General features: G+C 37.6%; 2 protein-coding genes across 3 annotated transcripts in view; both read right to left on the reverse strand.

Annotated features, from left to right (window-relative positions):
• LOC128261653 (protein cornichon) overlaps positions 1-11966 on the reverse strand; it is a 102522-nt gene extending 90556 nt beyond the window's left edge. The window contains exon 1 of the mRNA XM_052995439.1: positions 11961-11966. The gene's annotated coding sequence lies outside the window, so the exon portion shown is untranslated. The remainder of the gene's footprint in view (positions 1-11960) is intronic.
• The window catches only part of LOC128261641 (toll-like receptor 3), a 52171-nt gene continuing 40994 nt past the window's right edge, over positions 10585-21761 (reverse strand). Inside the window, exons 2-4 of one of the 2 annotated variants that reach the window (XM_052995426.1) lie at positions 15425-16441; positions 14854-15212; positions 10585-10729 (exon numbers count right to left, since the gene is read on the reverse strand). In XM_052995426.1, coding sequence (XP_052851386.1) covers positions 10704-10729; positions 14854-15212; positions 15425-16410 — 1371 coding nt within the window. In that variant the 5' untranslated portion in view covers positions 16411-16441 and the 3' untranslated portion in view covers positions 10585-10703. Of the gene's footprint in view, positions 10730-14558; positions 14759-14853; positions 15213-15424; positions 16442-21761 lie in introns of those variants that run through there. The other variant, XM_052995427.1, reaches the window with a different exon arrangement.

Consider the following 21761-nt stretch of genomic DNA (forward strand, 5'->3'; position numbering starts at 1 on the left):
GGGCATATCATATATATTTTTAACAATGTTCGACATTTTGCCATTTGCCTATTTTCATTTGGCAATTTCCTTTATTATACTTTCTGTGGGGGTGGGAGGGCTCCATTTCAATAAAAACAATTTGTGACTGCAACATTTGCATTGAGTGCTAACGGCCCTTTGATTGTTGTTGCAACTGCTGTTGCACTTCATAAAATCATACACTTTTTTTGGGGCGTTCCAGTAAAAAATTCACGTTTATTAAATTTTAATAACAATTTAAGTTTACCCACTTTATTTGGAGTTTGGAGTTATATCCTTATTAATTAATTTTATTATTGATCTGTGATAAAATTTTGTGTTTTTAATTTTGTGTCGGATTTAATATAAAAGTGTGTTATTCAGAACATCCCGGATCCCTGTTAAATGCCCATAACCTCTGACCCCTCGACTTGGAGTCACGTTTTTGTGGTATTTTAATATTGCGCTGCATACTTGCAGGCTCAGTGCAACAAACCAAAGGCCATCGTCGTCATCGTTTGCAGCTGTCGTTTGGCATTGCCGCTGACAAAACATTTTGCCCGCATTTAATTAATTGTTCAATAAAATTAATAAACATTTGTCGGGCCTCGCTGGGGACAAGTCAACCGTTTTCCAGGCCCTCCTTCTGTGCCTTGCTGAATGAAATTCATGACATTTTTTGCCCCGACTGCAATGCCAATGCAGCACGGTCCAAGGGTACTGGACGAAATCCGGACCCGGCCTCGACTGCAATCTGTGCAATGTTTGTGCAAGCTTCGGACTCCCAAACTCCGGCGATTGCAAAAGTCGTTTGGCGTAAAAACATTTTGTAAATTGCTTCATAAATATCAATTTGTAAAATAATAATTGTTGGTTGGCCCCGGCAGACTTTGGGCGGCAGTTTGGGATTGTGTGTCTGGTCCTATTTTGGATTTTCGGTTCGATTCTGGGTGCAGAGCACTCTTTTGTGGGCACTAAATATAAAGAAGTGCAACGAAGACCTGTCTGCTGTGAATGCATTCGATGGGTTCGTGTTTGGATGTTGTATCGTTTCAAAATACCCTATACAATAATGGGTTCAGCTGTTATTATACATAACACTAAATGGAAATGCTTTCAAATTTAGATCGATAATGGCTTTATTTATAAATTGAAATAATATATTTTTATTTTTGGGACCCTATTTATTATAAAATGTTTTTTAATTAAATTTTATAATCACTTGCTTTTAAATCAAAGATTATATAATTTTGAGGGTAATCTTGACTGATTTTAATGTAAATAAATGTATACATAATTTTAACATGTTCAAACTAAATATATAAGCGATTTTGATCTTTTAATATATATATATATAGCTATTGTAGAAATCGAATTGAATTGAATTAAACAAACAAATTTTTTGTTTTTGCTTGCAACTTTAAAAATGTATTATTTTAATATCTTTGTGTAAAGGGTAACTCCCTGTCGAGTTACAATACTAAAAGCACTTAACGGCGAACATCTTTTTTATGTTTGGTCAACAATGTGGAACGTGCAGGACCTTTTCTGTGCGGCGGATGTACCTGGATAACTGAAGTCCAGAGCTCGTCAACTGGCCAAGTGCCTCGTAAAAGTTTCGCTGGTTATGAATGTGCTAAATGGTGGATGGGGTGCTGTCTGATTAAAGTTGTAACTGTCATAACTAGTGGGTGTCTGTGCGGGGAGTGGGGTGGAAAATGGGGAAAATTTGCCCATCATCGGGCGTCGAATGTCACACCCAGCTACAAAAACGCTGCCCGCGGCAACGAAGGGCAACAAAAACACAACTCACGTCTGAAGTTTGCCGTATTTCAATTTCAATTTAAATTTACGAGTATGTTTCATTTCATTTGGCCAACTGTCTGAGCTTCTGTCTGCCCTGTTAACGCTGAAAGTGTTGCTCAAAAGTGCATGAACAATTTGGTTTGTAAAATTTCATTTAGCTTTCACTTTTTTTTCGGCTAAGTTCAGGATCAGGTTCAGGTTCAACTCATAATTTTCATTACATTTTACGCATTTGAAATGTGCTTTGCTGCTGTTATCCTCCCTCTGTCGGTCCCAAATTGAAAAGTTCAAATTGAATTTGAATTCAATTTGGCTGCCAACATTGCAAATGGACAGAAAAGAGAGGAATTGAGTTAACTGCGTATGTAATGGGTAGTTTACTGGATGCAGGCCAACAAAAATCAGAGGAAGGGGAATGTTCTGTAAGGGTAACTTGCTGTTTGGAATTTTTAAATGAATCCGCATTTCTCCAGGGACTTTACTTGATTAGCCCAAAAATGTGAAAGTTTTTTGTATGCTTCTTTGATTTTTTTTTTGACTTACATTTAAAGTGCGTGAGTGGTTGAACCTGTGTTCGAAAAGTTATTGATATTAAAATAATATTATATTTGACTAGTATTTCAAGAGAACAGTGACTGCTCATAATATCATTGGTTATGTTTTCGTGAATTTCAAAACAGAACAAATTAAAATAATTGTACTTACGTTACCACATTCGTTACGTTACGTTAACTACATTCTCAAACCACATCGCAGAACAACATTTTCCATTCCCATTTCACTTACTAATGCAAACCTACATAAATTTCATTAAAAATGCATTTGGTACTTCTGGAATATCTCCATTTGGAAACACCCCACCGAAAGGTAAGCCAACCCTCCTTCAATTACCTGGCCGAAACCCCAAAAACCAAAACCACACTGAAACATCTGTGGCTCCATCAATTGCGAGAGTTGAGTTCGTAGCTTTTGGCTCTTATTGTGGCTTAATATTCATGGTAATTGTGGACGAGGACCTCAGATGTTTAGAGCAAAGTATCTACAGTATAGCTACATCCCTCAAAAACAAAGCCACCTTTTTGAGCCTACATTTGTGTACAACTTCGGTTGCATTTTCCAAAAGTGACTGTAAATTTTGGCTAATGAACTGTTGGGGTGAGAAAAAACCCCCCCAAAAAAAAAGGAAAAAAAACAAAAAAGTGAAACGAATGGCAAAATGAGCCCACGAAAAACCTGGACAGGACAGAAATTAGTCTCGGCAAATGTCTTGAGTTACATTTTGATGACTTCTTCACTTTCGTTTTTGTTTTCTGGGTCTTAGGGTTTCCCCGCTGATCCCATTATGTTCATGAGAACAGCTTTTAAATGTTACGACTTTCTACATTTTTATGACAGTCACAAGGCGCGAGGTCCAGCTCAGCGTTTTTTGTTTCTATTATTTTGAGAATATTTTGCATAAAAATGACATAACAATTTCAAACAGATTTTCTACGCATTTTCGGGATGAAAAGTTTCGTGTCGCATTGGGGGTTGGTTGCACTCGCATTTTAGGAAATATTTCGGCAATACTTTGATATTAAAAACCGCTTAAAAGCAAATTACTCAAACTATAGACCATAGTCCGGAAAAACTAAAACCAACAATGTTTTGGATAACATGCAAGGGACAGGGTTCCAGTTATGGGACAGGTGCTCATCGTCCTCATCTTCCACATTTTTTGTGTTGGGGGGAAAGGGCAGAAGGCAACTATTGGAAAGCAAACAAAAAGCAAACTATAGAGCAGAATTTCCCCTGCCATATCCACAGTTTTAAGGGACATTTTTCGGTTAGCAATTTGGACATTTTTCATACCAAAATATTTTGTGGCTGGGGTGCATGTGTGAGTGTGTGTTGGCCAGTAGTTTTTGTAAACTAAGAAATTTGATCGAAAAATGTAGCCAAGAAGGAGTTGGGATAAGGTGGGAGGTACCCAGCTTTGTAATTATTTTTGAGCCCGTGCAGACGGCAGCTTGATAAAAAGTAAATAGCATAAATCAAAAGAGTGCCAACAAGATGACAAAATGTTGGAGCCACAGGAAAACATGAAAATAAATGGGAATAGTGAGGGCAACATAATACAAACTAAAGGTGATTGGGAAACCTTTTTCTGCAAAACCTTTAAAAGGTTATATTTACCCATAGAAACTGGCAATTAACTTTATTTTCCTCTACTTCTTTCCGCAACCAAAAAAATAAAAAGCCCAGAAAACTCTGCTGCCGGCGATGCTGGAAAATTTCATTAGACTATAATTTTTAATTGAAAACTGTATATCATTGCCGAAGCTGGCGCAGTCTGGTGCTTCCCCTCACCTTAACCCCACACTGCCCTACCATTTAACCCCCATCGCTGTGGGTGGCTTGGAGAAAAATGCACGAAAATATTTTGTAAGCAGATTTATAGTTTCGAAAAATAATAATTATTTGCCCAGGCGGCGAACCCAGCAAGGACACCCGGTCGGGCATATATCCCTTGCCATTTTTCTCCCAATTTCTGCCCACATTTTCCCCAAACTCATACACCAATATCTCTAACTCTATCAGTTTCTGGCCTCTCGTTTCCTCCTTTTTGGCGCCTGGTTATTAAAGGCTTGGGTGTAGATTAGTTTATCATTTAATTATTTTTTCCACCTCCTGTAAGCGTGGTAGTTGCCTATGTACACGTATTTGTAAATGGGGAGGACCCACAGACGAACACTTTTAATTCATTTAGTTTCGTTTGCCGGAAAAGAATTGAATTTACTTGGGCGTCGGCGGAATTTTTGGCGACTGGGATTTGGGGAACACGCAATCCCAGGGGTTTTGCCAAAATTTGGTTATTTTCTGATATGTGTTTAAAAAGATGGAGTATGCGAAGTAAATAGCTTTTACTAATTAAATAAGCAAAGACACCATTTTTATATACCTTTGATTAGAATGCTAAAAATTTATTATTAATTAAACTTTTAAACTTTAAATGTTTTTTTTTGAATGAAAATATTAGACTATTTTATTTTAAAATTTCCTTTTAGGCGGCTCCAGAAATAAGTATATAATTACTTAGTCCTTATATTTATATTTATATATATTATATTTTTGTTTATTAAGGTCTTAGAAAATTATTTTAAGGCTAATGTGACTAAACCATGAATATCACCCATTTTGCATGCCTAATGTGTGTGAACTTTGTAAACTATGACCTCAGTTTCTTGACCAATACACCTGACCATTCGAGATCACAAAAGGTGTCAGCTTGGAAGTTATTGAGAAGAATCTAAGTTTCGTTACTTAAGTTTCTCGAATTTCGAGTTCACTGAGCTCCGGCTGAACTCCCTCATTAGCAAGTGGTCAGAGATTTTTGATTATTATGAACTCGGGGCGTTGCTGCTGTCAGCTGAAGGATGATGTTGGGGATTCGAATGACCCCGACCACAACGACCTCTTCAATTGTCCGGCTTTGTGACCTTTTATTCAGGGCTTTTTTCACACCCACTCGCTTGAAAGGTGTCAAAAGCATTTGCTTCAGGACCAAGTTGACCGCCCAGACACGTGCGTCTGCTTTGATGATGACCGTCGAACTCGGCTGCCACTGCCCGTAACCACATGTGACTCTCGGGCCTTTGTCAACAGTTGCCTTTTAATTTCACTTCATTTATATTAAAATAAAAAACGCGCTGGTCTAATTGCTGTTGGAAAATGTGTTTGCCAAGTGTCGGGGTCACACCCACAAAGTCACCCCATGAAAAGACAAAATAACCCAACGATTGTTGACATTTGTCTCATTTCCATTTCTTTTTCCGTATCATCCTCGTCAAATTTATATTTTCTTTTTTCGTCACATAACGCGACTTAAAGTGGCATAATATTTAAGCACATGAAATATTTCCTCTATACATTTTTTTAAAATATAAATTAAGATTTTAATTTAATTTTCTACCTTAACCATTAATCTGTTAAAAATTTAAATTAAAGCATATTGCATATTGATTTCTGTCCGAATTTCTTCTTCCAACATTTCACTTTGTATTCTTTTCTGTCCTTGCCCATAACTCTACTTAAATGTGGCATAAAATGACAGCATAAATACATATTATCCATCCCAAAAAATGGAATAAAAATAAAACACTTGCAATGCCTAATGGCATTTATTAATCCAATTGCATATTGCCATGGCGCGGGTGTCAGAGACCAAGAACCTAATAACGTTAACGACCACCATTGCCGGCGAAGAAAAGCGAAACATTTTGCAAATCTAATGAGCCTCGACGGCATAAAAAAGACTCGCTCAGACGAAATTAAAAATAAAACGACAACGGACGAGGGGCATAAAGCCCAGAAATTGACAGCCCTCGTGGGTCATGAGCCACGACCGAGTTCTCGGACTCCTTGGACCCAAAAAAAAAAGTGCCCACGACAAGGGTGTAAAATCAAGAATTAAAACGTCTTAATGGTCTGCGTCTTTATGAACTCCGCACTGTCCTCGCCACCGAAGGGATGACTCCTTGGCCCTGAGACCATTAATTCTGGTTCTATTTTGGAATTTCCACTGCTATTTCGGCTTTCCTGTGATTTCGCCATCGCACCCAGCCTCTGGTTTAGTTAATTTTCATGTAAATTAAGCAATCAAATGTTGGCCCTAGTGTTGTTCAATTAACGCTTTTTTGTGTCTTTAAATTAATTTCAATTTGCCGAAACTTCTGCCATTCCTTGACTCATTTTGGCCCGTGGAAACTCTCTGGCAACTACACCAAAAAAAATTAAAAGTTAAGCTTTACCAAGTGTGTCTTGAAAATAATCAACAGACAGTATTAAATTAATAATTATTTCAAACTAAATATATATAATATATAATTAATTAATACTTATATTAATTTAATACTTATCTTATTCAGACATTTTTGAAACCGAATGGCTTAAAATTCATGTAATAATAACTTATGCAAAATTTTTTTTAACTGTAGTTTAAGTCACTATACAGTATATGACTAAGAAAAAAAAAAACATTGTCCACTTAAATAGCATTAAATAAAAAAAGAAAATAGCAAAAATTAGTATGTATACAAAACAATTTTTTTTACTATATTGACCCAAAACGTTACAAAAATGTTATTACATATATATTTTTAGAATATACAAAATGCAGGCATAGTTTATTTGAACCTATAGTACAAAAATGTCTTATCTGATGGAAAATTAAATAAAGTATTGCTAAAAAGTTAACTTTTCCATTTCAGCTTGATAATGCCTTAATTTCCATGGTAATTTGCTTGTTAATGAAGTAATTAACGCTTTTGGAACATTTATTTCAATTGCTATTTGAACTCCCACAATACACCTCGCTGAAAATGAAAACCGTCTCCTCCCAACATTTTCAGCTTCTGTTTCGCGTTGTTGCAATTAACATATTTGCGCTTGCGACTTGAACCAATACGGGTATTGTATTCCCGACCAAAGGCATAGTCAAGTCGTGGGCCCACTTATCTGAACAATCAGTTCGCTAGTTGCTGTTTGTGTGTGTGTGTGTGTGTGTGTGAGTGTGTGTATGGGCCCAAAAAAGAACCCCAGGGCAGCAGCAGCAGGAGGAGGAGGAGGAGGAGGAGGTGGAGGCTGGAAGAAAAAGAGTGGGCGTGGCCGGGTACCAGGTATCAGGCCGAAGTATGAAATTTGCAACTGCAGAAGCCAAGTGCAGTGGCTGCCACCGGGATCCCGGCTGCTCCACCCACTTTTCTGGCTAGGCTAGTGCCTAAGGAACGCTTTCGGAGGAGGTTAAATAAAAATTTTCGGGTATCTAGCCGGGGATCTGAGAGTGGGCAGGCATACCAACTACCTTTTATTTTATTATTCTCCTCCAGACTTTTCAACTCCAGCTGGGCTAAGTTTGCATGCCAAAAAAAAGAGCAAACAAGTTGGCTGGTTTGGGCTCGGGCTTAGGCTTAGGCTCACTTGATTTACAACAGTCGCCACTTGGCCAAAAAGCTGATTTATGGGCCCGGTTTTTCGTGTGTGTGTGTGTGTGGGCGTCAATTACCAGCTCATAAATTGCCATCGATTTGGTAACTATTTTTCCTGTTTCGACGTCTAATTGTTTATTAATCAACTCATTAATTAGTTGCTTTGGCTCTGCCATTTGTTATTTCACTCCTTTTTTCTGTTGATTTGTCCGTTCGCTTCGATAATTTTAATTAATTTGCGCTAAATGTATTTTTCTATTGCATTTTTGATTAGTTTTTCTGATTTGAACATACATATTTGCCCAAACAATCAACAAAATAATTAAATGCATTCAAGCATTTTTAATTGCTGTTTGCGCTAATTTCGATGCTTAGGCGTTGATGATTGGCGAGTGGGGCGGGCTCCTAGTAAATAGCCTGCATTATTCATGCGTTTTGTCGTTATTCGATGGCTGGGCCAATTGTCCTACGGGCTATTTGTTAAAGCCCGGCTAAGTGGCTACTTGGTTGGGGCGAAGTCAATATTAACGATCGAGGTAATGCGGAAATATTTGAATTGGGGGAGTGGCTCAACGAAATGGGCATGAAGTAAGGGGTTATCGAAGAAATTGGACGAAAACACTATTTGTTTTTGAATACTTTTTTAAAGACGTGTTTGTATTGTTCTTGAGTTTTGTTTATGATTTATTTTATTTCTACATATCTACACCCAAAAAACTCGTGTAACAATAGTTTAGTTTCTATGCCAATGTTTTTTTGGGTGAATCAAAAATGTTGAATGAAGGATGAATAAAGGTTCTAATAGGAACTGAGAAAGCTTTTAATTTGAATTTGCATAACCAAACATATTTTTTTAACCTTTTGTTAGTTTGTAAATTTTTTCAAGCCAATTTCCAAGCTACAAAATGCTACAAATGCCGTCGACAGGCATTTGAAATTTTTCGGCCCAGCGACAATGTGTGGTGACAAACCAATCAAGGCAGAAATGTATATGTTTGGACACCCCCACCGGTTTCACCTTAGATCTGCAACTGAGTATTTTGTTTGACATCATTGTTGCACATGCCACGTGCTGGCGTTGCTGCTGTTGCACCTGCAACATTCGGAGCATTGCGGAAAAACGCCCCAAAAAGGCGGCAACATGCAACAGTAGAGCCTTGCAAAAAATGCAGCCAGCTGCATGTGCGTGCATAAATTTACAGCTGCTGTTCTTGTTTCTGCCGGTTGTTTGGTTGTTTGCCGTTGCTGTTTGCATCCAGCAATACAGACATGACACCGTCAGAGAAAGAGAACGAGAACACCTCCTGCAATTGCAATATTTCGCTGGCTTTCAGGTGCACTAAGCACTCAAAGAATTTATCTGGTCTTTTGGATAAGTTAAGCATTAAAATTATATCTTTATCAAACTGTTGTGCAAGGTTTTAAGATAAATATATTCTTAGTTCACAGGGTTTAAAATATGATTACTAAATTGACCGGCGACCATTTCATATTAATTTGGGAAGTTTAGGAATAATAAGCCACTTATATCCACTCATGAAATTTGTGGTTCAAGATTAAAATGTTGGCATGATTTTAAACTTAGTTTTAGAATTGCAGAATTTATATTTTTTATCTTTTTTTATATTTTTAATATTATTTAACGCGGAACAAATGGGTAAATTTATGCTTTGTGGTAATCCTTATAAGAGCGAAAAATTTTCAAACAAATATTTTAAAACTAGCGTTTATTTATTTATTTAAGATAATTGTTATTTTGTCGAAACTCCGCGTGTAGTCATTTTATTAACCGCCTAATTAACTTCAGTGTGGCAGCGACTTGGTTTTAAATCCACATGAATAACTAACGACAAATGTTGCTATTGTTGCCGGTGTCGGTGTTTTTCCCATTGTTTAATGGACAAAGCAGCGGCAGCAATTATGCGGGGCATTTGGCCAAACCGAAAAGCTGAAAAGGACCAACTAATGCAAACAATAGTTGAATGTTTGCCAGCCATTTCATAGTTCACATATGACAGACAGCCCGAAAGGAGCAAACACTGGGGGAAATAAAATGCGGAGGGGGTGGCACTCGGAGGGTAAAAATTCAGGGCGGCGGGAGAAAGGATATCGCGTGCCAACAAAAAATCACCATGTAAACACATCGCATACAAAAGGAGCGATACTGGAGAAAGCTTTCAGGGGCTCTCGGCCACCCATTTCTCCCTGCTATTAACACCCACCCATGACCAAAGCTACAATAGTCGCCTTCGGGTTCCATCATCCTGTTTTTCTTGCTTTGTTTTGTTTTATTGTGATTTTTATGCCAGTCGTTTTGTTTTGGCATTTTTGGCAAATATTAGTTCCATGGCAAATGGAATGCTATTGTGTGTCTTTTTGGTTTTCTGCAGGGCTAATAGCTATAACTGCAGGACGATACAACCCAATGTTGTGGAGCTATTTGAGGGTTACACTGGAATTATGAAGAAGTAAGCATTTTTTATTAGGAAAGGAAAAAAAATGTTGTAGTCATTACTTAATTTTAGTTTTTAGTGTGTGGTTACAAAAATATATGTTTGCTAACTGGAATCTTTTAATTAATTTAAAATTTAACACAATTGAGCACATTTTTTTTATGTTTAGAAAAAAATATATTTATAGACAATAATAGTTTGTTTATATTATAATATGATAATTAAATGAATAAACTCAACTCTATCTACTGAAAGGTTTTCGTAAATCATTAACACCTACCAAATTAAAAAAAGTACAAGAAGTACATTAAAGTTACTCAAAAGACACAAAGCAATTATATGCACTAAGAACACTGAAGTTTCAGCTTACTCTAATTTCAGTTTATTTTAATCTCATTATGGTTGTATACATAAACAATTCATAAATCCAAATACTAGTTAGTACTGATGCGTAAAATCCCAGTGAAGCGTTTGGAATTTAAGGCTGCTCTTCCTTCTCGGGATCTGAAAGTGCAAGATTATTAATTTAGATACGTTTTTCGTACGCTTGTTGAGTCAATTATTAGTTAAAGCAGCCGCAGCTCATGCAATCCAGACACAATAATTACCAGACATTTATATTAAGTTTAATTGCATACGTGTACCAAGAATGGGCTGCCATCCAATATGTAAAGCGTTTTATGATTTATGCAACCCCACGAGCTCCTCAAACCCAGAAACAAAATCAACAAATCATTTTTCTGGCCAACGCTGACAGCTGCAATTTTTCACTGCTACCAACTGCGAGCCTCTGGAAGTCATGCAACATTTAAACGGTCAAAAGCAGAGTGCAACTTTAAAACCGATCACCCCACCACATAATTCCCGGTTGAAAGCCACCCCAAAAGTGAGTGCACACAGACTCCCCTTAGTTCCCAAACCGAATCAATTAAACTCAATTAAATTCGAAAAACCACAAGCCAAGTGCATAACCTTATCGGTCAGTGGAAGTGCAAGTACAAGTGCAGTGCGGGCTTTCGGACACGAGGATATCCCAATTGTTCGGTTCCGATCCCAGTTTCACTCCCCGAGCTTAGCTGTCAATCTTATTCTAATTGAAATGCATACACAGGCTCCCAAACAAATTGCCTACGACTCCAGTTTCGCTTCACAAATTGACTTCTATGCATAAACAATTGAAATTCTGCCGAGATTTCCGGCTGGGACTTAACCTGCCCCCAAACTTGACCCCTTCTTTTGGCAAAATCAACAAGTTAACTGCACTGCCGCCTGTCATTCAAACTCAAATGGAGATTGCGAATTAAACGGCCAGGGGGCTATATGGCATTCTGTGTTTGGTTTCTCACTGTCTAATTGACTTGTGAATGGAATCGAATTCCGAACGATTTAACTCTGGCTTGGGGTCATTCGAATCCCATTGGAAAATTCAAGGCTCTTAAATCAAGAGCAGGGGAATCAATGGGATTATAGTGAGAGCCAATTACGATTCTGGTAAATATTCACAATACAACATAAGCTGTATAAAGAATTTCAAAAAATGTTCTTAAAGTCCGTACTCATAATTGTTGTTGAGAAAGCTTGCTGTAATATTTTCCCTTGTGGTAAATTTTGCTTCTAAAATAGTCATTTTTTTTTAGCCTAGATAACAAAATTAATCTTTTGGAGATTAAATTTGGTTTCCTTTTTTGATTTTTTGATTTAATGTGATATTTTGTTATTGAATTATTATTTGTGCATTGTTTTTTATTATTTTCAAAAAAGTTAACAAAAAATGTTTATAAATTGTTAAATACATCCTCCAACGAAGCTTATATTTCGTACAACTTTGTAACCCTACCATTGTGTTAACCTTTTCCAACCCAAACATTTTTCGCATTCTCTTGACTCACAATTTTTGCATAATATTTTCTTTGGCCCCCGGCGCTCTCGTTATCATTCCCTTAATTAATTAAAAAAGTTGTTGCACCTTTTTCGGGCTCTCTTATTTTTTGGCGCAAAAAAATGTGCACAATTTTTATTTCGCACATGCGAAATTAGCGCTGCTGGGGCATGCCTTGTTAAAATATTTGCAAATATTTAAATTGACATTTTTCCGTCATGTTATGACTATGAACAATGTCAATTTAGCTGGATGCCTCAAGGCCCAAACGTTTTTTTCCCCTTCTTGTTTTTTTTGCATGCCCTTTTTTTTTTGAGCTTAAAAGTCGAGCGGTAGAAAACTTTAAGCTGCATTTGCAAAATGCCGGCACACACATCGGGCAACTAATCAAAACAAATTCAATTAAACGACACACGACAAGCCACGTTTCGCATCGCATCGGACCAAGTTGGGACCCCTGCTATATTGCTATACCACACATAAATGCGGTGTATCCTCCTTCGGCTTATCTGGCAGCACAATCCATTAAAATTGCACATCGTTTACACCAAAAATCAATTCGCCAAAGCATTTAGGCATTACAAATGCCAAGCCAGCCACTGGAGCTAGTCTGCGGGTCCGGAGTCCAGGTTTTTCGGGATCTCGCTTCAAACCGAACGTTGATGCCCATAAATTTCGCATACGACCCTCACTCTTTTGCTCTGTTTGTTTCTGGCCCGACTCCTGAGGTCTGCGGGGCTACCAGGCGATAAACGCAGCCCAGTTGGCATTGCTTTGAAATGTATCCGCCAGATACGAGTAGTACAAAAGCTGCATTTGTGGAGAGCCAGTCGCAGTCTGGGGCCAAGTGGATGGCCAGTTGTTGTCGCTGGTCAGTTGCGGCCAGTGGTGGGCCAATAGAATAATTTCTAGGGGGGTTCGGTGCCTAATACCTTCTTTATATGCTCCTATTGAACCTAACTGCAATAGATTCTAAGCAGCTTATCCTTTCTAAGCTGAGAATATAGCCACACAATTTCTAAAAAAATTAAAATCCCAAAATCTATTAGATTTATAATGTTTTATGAAAGATTTGATGTATTAAGACATCAATTTTACTTTACTTTATACCAACAGTACAAATATTAGAAAAATAACAAAATATTTTTTATATTACGTAGTATTTCAATTCGATTAAATATATTTTAACCCCCTTGATAATCCCTAAATTCCACCTAAAAAAATCCCATCTCTAAAACATTCAATCTCCTCTTGTTTTAGACTTTCTGTGTGTCAGTGTCAACTCATGCCCGACAAATTATGTCTATCGGAAACACAGAAAGCCTAAAAAAAGAGAACGACAAAGAAACCCAAATCCAATGTCGTGTATCGACAGCAGCATAAATGCATGTGGATCGTTGATGTCGGTGGCGTCCAAAGTGGTCAGTGGTCAGTGGTTCACTTCGAATCCAGTGGTGTCAGTTTGTCGTGCGTTTTATTAGTGGCAACTCAAACAGCAAATTGAGATTAGAAGCCCGCCGACGACTGACTGAGTAAGTGAGGCCATGAGTTATGGCCTGCATTAAAGCGCATTAAAGTAAGCTCAGAAAAAAATCCTAAAAAAAAAAATAGTTGGGGAATTCGATTCGAAGATGCCACCCATTAGCTGTTTAAAATGGGTGACAACTGATGAAGTGTTAATTTTAAAATTTAACCAAGAAAACTAAGATTGGGAATTAACTTTTTGTGCCATTCGATTCTCCCTAAAATCTAAATTTATAAGTACTTTGGTAAACAATAAAAGAGAAAAACTGCGAGAAGAAATAAATACAATTTTTAATAATTTAAATGTCATATAAAATATTATATTGACAATTTTGTTACAATATAACAATTTAACTTACATTGCATATCAATGCAATATTTTGCATACATAATTTCTAATATTTTTTCGCGTTTCCTTTCATCTAAATATGTGTCACTTCAATTGGATTATTTTAAGCATCCATTTAGAACGCTTAGAGGACTTTAGGCCACCCCAAATGACTCCTTTTCCATTTAAAGAAATTTACATTTGATTGCTGTTCAATCTACTTTCATCGCTGACGACCCACAGAGTTCAACATGTGATATCCTTGACATTTATGAGTTGTCGGCTCAGTGGGCCCCCTCTCCTCTATACAAAGTTAGATGTTAGATCAACAATAAGAAATGTCAGATGTGATTTGCATAACACTGAAAAATTCCTCCTTTTTTACTTCCCTGTTGCTTCTGTCAGTCGCTGGCTTTTTTTTTTTATCATAAATGATAGCAATCTGAAATCTTTCCCCTCGCAACCCGCATAATTCACTTGATTTTCTTCATCTGACTTTCACTTACAATCCATTCCAGCCCTCCGAAAATAAAGGAAGAGAACATTAGGCCTTATTACATTTGACATGTTGCTCCCTGGAAAACTTTTCTTTCATTTTTGTAGCAACCCACCCCTTGGCTACAAATCAAAAGATAAATTGTTTTTCTTCATGATTTATATATAAAAATGTTGTGTTGACTTCGCACCAACCTCTAACTTTCTTTCCATATCATCGCCGGCGTTGAAAGCGAGCAACAAATATTAATATTGTTTGTATTTCATGCGCTTTCTGCTTTTTATTTCGTTTTCAATTTGGCAATGTCTGACTGGGAAGGGGAGTCGCATGTCAAATTTAATATAAATTATTGGCGAAAAATCACTGGAATGGGATAAAAGTTGTGTCTGCCGAATACTTACATTCCTTGGCCTTTTTCCAGGAGTGAGTGGGCATTGCCTTCAGCTGATTTTCGTAGGCCTTCTTGGCCAGCACATCCTTGGCCTTTGGATTCGGCTTGTTGCAGTTCTCCGAGTCGGCAAAATGGTCCAGATACTCATCTCGTTTGCAGTAGATGCACACCCCGTAGATATACTCCTCCTCACAGATTGTGGCATTTGTGGACCGAGCCCAGTCGGCATTATTTTTCGCCGCCTTAAAGAGTTTGCCCACGTAGATATGGGCAGTTGGTATGGGAGTAAAGGCATTTAGGGCGATGGTTGTTATCGGATTGTGCTCCAAATTCAGCACTTGTAGGTTCCTTAACTTGTCAAAAAGGCCGCTGGTAGGGGTAAACAGAGGGTTTGTTTTTCGTTTATGGTTTTAAAAACATAAATTAAAAATATTAGGATTAGGTATCTTATAAAAATGTATATATCTCGAATTATTTTGTTTTTAAAATATCTGAGTATTTAGCAATTACTTTTAGGTATTTTTAACAAATAGAATTTAATCTGTTTATATTTTACATAAACATTTTTTTAAACAACTCACCTCTGAATGCGATCCAAATTGTTGAAGGCCAAATGTATTTCTAAAATCAGGGGGGTATTGCGGAAGAGCTGGTCGGGCAACCTGGCTATATTGTTCCTCTCCAATCGCAAAGTTAGGAGTTTCTTTTGCACCTTCAAGAAGTCCTTACTCAGATAGCTAATGTTGCTCCTTATTCCTATGTAGGCCAACTGCTCCGACATCCAGAACAATTCAGTCGGCACATTATCGCCGCAATTGAAGAGCTCGATCGACTGAAGGTCGGTCATGTGCCACAGTTCTTGAGGTCCAAATGCGGACATTTCTACACTGCTATTCTTGGCATCACAATCGATCATCAGATGCTTCATTTTTGATTGCTTGGAAAATATATCGCCGGATACCTTGCCCAAATTCTTGACCACAATTTCTAGATGGGTAAGATTTTTCAGCGGATGAAGGATCGCTCCGGGCAGGTCACTACTTCCCTTTAAGGAGAGTTGTTTTAGAGCTGGAATGTTTTCAAAGAAATTTTCGGGCAACGTGGACTTGAAGCCAATGATGGACACTTTTTTAAGGTCCACGTGATCTGTGTAATGCTGCTGCAGAACTTCTCCTCTATCGGTTTTCTTCGGATCAAAGTAGTTGAATATCTCCAGTTCGGTATAGTTGTTCACGCCTAATTTACTGAGTAGGTATTTAATGCTCTGGGCATTCGGTATAGCGCAGTTCTGGACGATCAGGGATCCAATATTACCCACTTGAAGAGGTGGAATATAGCCAAAACCTCTGGCATCGAAGATGCTGCAACCGATGCCGTATAGCTGCAGATTATCGCTGTGCAACTGGAGGTTTTCGCACTTGATCTCCTGATCCTGGCACTCGCAGAGATTTGGCTCCTTGACTAGAGCCTCGCATCCCGCCTTTGTTACATAACTACTATTGATCACTGTGGCATTTTCCTGCCACGAGGGCGCAATTAAGGCCAGCAGAAGAAGTAGCGGCCACATCCTAAGGCTATATTCCCGAGCCGACTGATCGCTGTAAGGCAAAAACAGAGGATTTTAAAATTAGTTTTTACGATGCAACAGCTGCTCCCGAGGCAGCTCATCTTTACTACTACTATGTCTTTCTCTCTCGCGGTGTGGGTTTCCTTCAGGTAGCACGCATTTCCCTGGAAGTGCTGATGCGTTTTTCCTTCCAGCCGAAGACACCGCCCCCCATTTTACACCCAAAGGCCTGCTGCCATTTTTACACAAATTTGATTACCCGGGGCCGGTCCAGGTAAACCCCTCGCAGTCTCTCTACCGCTTTTCGCTTTACCTGTTCGGTTAATGGCCCATAATTTACTACGCAACTCGCCCGATTTGTGCATAATATTAAACCATTTTGATTTCGCCTTGCAACAAAACTCGAAAAAATCGTACGCAAAAAAAGGAAAACTGCAAACAAAATGACTTAAATTGCCATTTGCGTTGCCTTCGGTGGAGTTTATTTTTTTTATTTTGTGGACTAAGGGGGTTTTTGGGGAGTGCGAGATGATCTGTATGTAAAAGCAGCGGCAAGAGTCCAAAAGACTGGGCCTGATAACAGTTGAAAATGCTCGATTTTACATACGAATTGCAGGCCAAAGATGAAGAAGCGAATGGAAGCGATCTGGTAAAGGCTTTAAAAAATGGCACAGTGGGTTGGTTATTGCCAAACTACCATTTTGGGAAATGATGTTTTAGAACTAAGCGACAACAAGTTCCAGAAAACATTTCCTTAACTAAATTTTTATCTTTGACAGTCAGGAATGAAAAAATGGAAAACAAAATGATATATAGCCGCACGTTTTGTAGATATTTAATTTTTTTCTTAAATGAATGGGGTCTTTTCAAATAATTAAATGATATAAAACTAAGTTAAGTTTCTTAAAGTTTAATTTGTTTAAACATACACTTGTGAAGTGGGGTTAGTAAGCAGTATTATACAATTTTACAACCTAAGAGTTTGTTATTTTAGCCCACTGTGCCTCCTACCCAAGTTCATTCCTATCAAGCTCTTCCCACCTCATCCGCAACCTTATCCCCAACCACTTTGAACATCCTGAAGTGCAATTTCAGTCTAACGCGCTGTTGATCTTATATCTTGTGCTCAAAAACTGGGACTTGGACTGGCGGCTGCTTCTGCTCGATTTCGAACAAATTACAATTCATTCTGGTTTTCAGTTTCATTACAAATGCAAAAATGCAAAAATGCAAAATGGCAAGCCGGCCATTATCTGAGAGACCCAGGATGGTATGGGATGGGATGGGACGTCGATGTCTGTCTGTCTGTTGATCGATGATCGCTGTGGCCGCCGATGATCATGTTTTGTGTATCGTTCGAGGCGTACATGCGTAAGTGCCTTTGATCCCCGCACCTCCCTCAGTTATCGGCCCTCCTCCTGAAGCAGTTGCATTCACAGATCGGGGCCAATGCATTTGAATTTGTCTGGCCGGCAGCCAAATCGATCGACAACCAATCAGCCCCAGTCCAGTTCGGTCAGCCATCATGCCAGTTTGCCAGTCTGCTCATGTGCACATAGAGAAATGATTAACAAAAGGACTTGTTTGAATAGCAAGGCTTAGGCATTTAGTATCAATAAATAAAATATATTTGTATATAAATTCAGTTTGAAAACTTAAAATTGTATGCACAATTATTTTTAAAACAAATTTATCATAAGCTAACTTTAAATATAATTTTTTGTCTAATAAAAACGGTTTGGGAACTGGTTTTCATTTTTTTTAAAATTTGCGAATCTATGTTTGTTATAATAGCTTTGTTATATGGATTTCAAAGAGTGGTTTGATTAATGACTTACACATTAATTTCTGCTCAACATAAAGTTTTTAACTTTTGAAATTCCTAATTATTCACAAGACAGATTTTTAGAATAAATCTTATAAAACCATAAACTAATTGATTGACAATAAACTTATTTTTTTTGAAAATATTCTAGCAGTGTTGTTTTTTAGCTGCTGCTTCTGCTGCTGGCAGTGGCAAACATTTCATTTTTCACGATCCACGAACAGTCTCTCGTATTCCCAAGAGCTAAATCAATAAATTACGTGACAGGCATGCAGAAAACCTGATGCCTCCAACTTCGCGTTGGCTTTAGCTTCAAGTCCACTTCTTGATCGCCGTTTGCGTTTTGCATCGTTTTGATTGAATCAATCAAAAACTTGTGCATTTATATGAAAAATATTAAGGAGTAGAACTGACCAGAAAAATGAAGTCCAAATACCCTGGAGTAACAAAATAAATTAATATAACATTTAAAAAACTTCAGGTGTAATTGATCGTTTCAGAAAAAAGTGTTTTAGGGTAAGGTTACTACGCGATATAACATAAAAGGACTCTGGCTAACTTTAAATCATAAAAGTGTATTTATTACTGAATTCGCTTAGAATAAAATCTTAGCTTAACAAAATCTTCTTCACAATTTATTATTACATATCTTTCAAAAGCAGAACTCAAAATAATTACAAAACATATGTTCTATCTATTGCATATTTATTTAGTTTGTTTTAAAAACTCAACTTTTTCTTATGAACCTCCGTTTAGATAGAGTATATAATAAATGTCGGTCGGCATGGAGCATACATATATCGTTTGCAGATCTTCTGGCGCTGCCATAACATAAATTATTATTATATCTTGCCCAATGGCCGGACCAGATATATTTTTTGTTCTCCTTTTACCTCACTTTGGCATCGAGGTGGATTCGCATTAAATTTGATTGGTTTTCATTTGTTGAGAGCAGGAAATGGTCAATAAAGTTCTTAACTCGGTTTAATTAACTTTGACAAATTGAACTCTGTGGAAAATGTTTTCCGAAAAATAATCGAATTAAAACCCAAGGAAAAGTCGTTCTTTGACTTGGCAGTGCGGCTCCTTCAATTAGTTATAAATAATTTGAGTTTGTTGAAAAGTTTTGCTCAAGCTAAGCGATGCATAATCCATGAAAGGGCGCCAGCAAAGTTCAGGAAGCCAAGGACTCGTCCCCAAAAATCCAGAAAGTGGAAGCCAAACGATTGCAGGCCACTCTTTCTGTTCGAAACGCTCCATTGTACGCCGAAATCTTCATTGATTTTGATTTCTTGTACGGAGGAAAATCGCCTTAAGCCGAAACGTTCGCCCCACCACAGGAGTATTTACCATTTTCAGGACGGACAGGCAAATAAATGGTCATAATCCTGGCCAGACAAAGGCTACTGTTCCTGCTTCACCTTAACCCATAACTCATGTCTGTGCAATTGGGGGTGTTCCTGAGTCTTTTATGCGTTTTACATTTGATTTATTCCACATGCAAATTGCGGTATACAAAAATTAAGTTGTTGGAAATGTTTTATTCCGAGAAACGTTTTGCGTCTCGCCGCGACTAAATAATAATTCGCCTCAAATTCAAATGCGCACGTTTCACAAAGAATACACAGTACAAAAAAGGCATAACATAGCTCAAGGCGCCCCAACTTGTGAATACTTTAAGGGGGGAATGGAACTCACCCCTTTCCAAACTCCCTTATTGTCCCGGGGCACAACCCGCTCTTACAAATAAATGCATGAAATTGAATACCAGGCCCAGGCAATTTTTGACAGAGAAACTGAGAACGTCTCCATCATCTCTATTTGGTATTGTAGTTATTCTATGGCTCGGTGTTCTGTTTATTTATGTGTTTGCGCCTATTTATTTATTTTAATTAAAAGGGGCACGTGTTGCTGTTTTCTTGTTTTCTTTTTGCCACGGCAACATTGCGCCCGGAGAAATGGGTGATGGGAAAAATAAAGGCAGTGGGTTGTGAGGTGTGGCCTTTCCTTGGGAGTGGGTGGGAACGGGTTGTGGCAAGTGTATTCCAGAATTCTATCAATGACAACCCTGATATTTCATTAAAAATGAATATTTTTTTGTTAAAAACAATCTTTTCTGTTGACAGATGTAAATGTAACATGATATTTTAAATAACGGAATAGTTGGTATTAATAAATTAAGAAATTTGGAAAAATTACAAAAACTCATTTCCGTCGACTAAAAGTTGTTTAAAATAAATCCTTAAAACGGTTTGAAGGATTAAGGGTTTCCAATATGTGGCGTATTTTGCTTATTAACTTAATAAAATTTGTAGAAACCCTTAACTTCTTTAAAAATACTTCCTTTGCTGACCAAAACTTTAAGCCGATAAAACCAACCAATGATTTCACCCTTAAACATCAAAACTATTAAGTGAGAAAACAATGACGACATTGCTTTCCATTTCGCAGCTTTTGCAAAGGTCAGTTTTCCACCCTGTAATTTTGATTGTCCATTCAATCGCATAGGTAACTGCCAACTGCCATTAAACTGCAGCAAATGAACATCAAACGAGTGTCAAAACAAACACAGATCCTTGGGCGTGGATAATTTAACTGACTAAGTCGAGAAGAAATGGCTAGCAAATAGTAATAAACAAGGGAAACAACAACGGGACGACGGAGGAGCAACAATCAGAGCAACTAATTAAATGCCACAACCCCCACGAAAAACAAGCAGACAAAGTCAAAGTTTCTCGACTCGTTTTCATTACGAGTTAATTTGAATGTAAATGAACAGAGGAGTGGAGCGTTTGGGGAGTGGGAATAGCTAAAATGTTTGGCTAATGTTTCAATTAAGAAGACAGTGAAAAATTTAATTTTCTTTCATTTGGCTTGGCCTGTCTCTAAATGGAAATTGCCACCCAAGTTAGTGCGAGGAGTATTCTGTTTGAAGGCGGGCAGTGAATTTCGTCTGGATTGTTGTTGTCCCGGGTGATGTTCACAAGGAATGTTCCACTCATAATTTCATATAATTTCCATTAATTGTATGAAATTAATGCCGCTGGCTTTGAGTTCGAGAAATCTGCACAGAGAAAAAAGTAACTGACTGAACTAGTTAAATATAATACTTAATATGAAAAAACAATTTAAGTAAGAATACTGGAAGTATTTATATGCTTTTAAGATTTTTAAATGAACGTTTAATTAAACTAGGATATATCACTCTGATTATGCTCAGCACTTAAAATATTTTCAAAAAGGTAAGGTAAGAATAATGTTTTATAATAATATTTATTATTTCCTGAAACACTTGAAAAATATTCTATTTAGTTTTCTAAAATTTGTATTCCTAAGAATAGTTTTTAAAAACGTTTATTGTTTTTTTCCATGTGTATATTCATCTGCATCGTGCTTTTGCTATTGCTTGTTGGCCACTCCAGTAGCCATTTTCATGATTTTCTACGCACTTTGGCAATGGCTGGCTTGGAAACTGTCTATGCTAATTTCCCAGTTTTGATGACTAGTCGGCTACCAGCGAGCTACT

The sequence above is a fragment of the Drosophila gunungcola genome, unplaced genomic scaffold (genome assembly GCF_025200985.1).
Source record: "Drosophila gunungcola strain Sukarami unplaced genomic scaffold, Dgunungcola_SK_2 000001F, whole genome shotgun sequence".
In the NCBI taxonomy this organism is placed as follows: Eukaryota; Metazoa; Arthropoda; class Insecta; order Diptera; family Drosophilidae; genus Drosophila; species Drosophila gunungcola.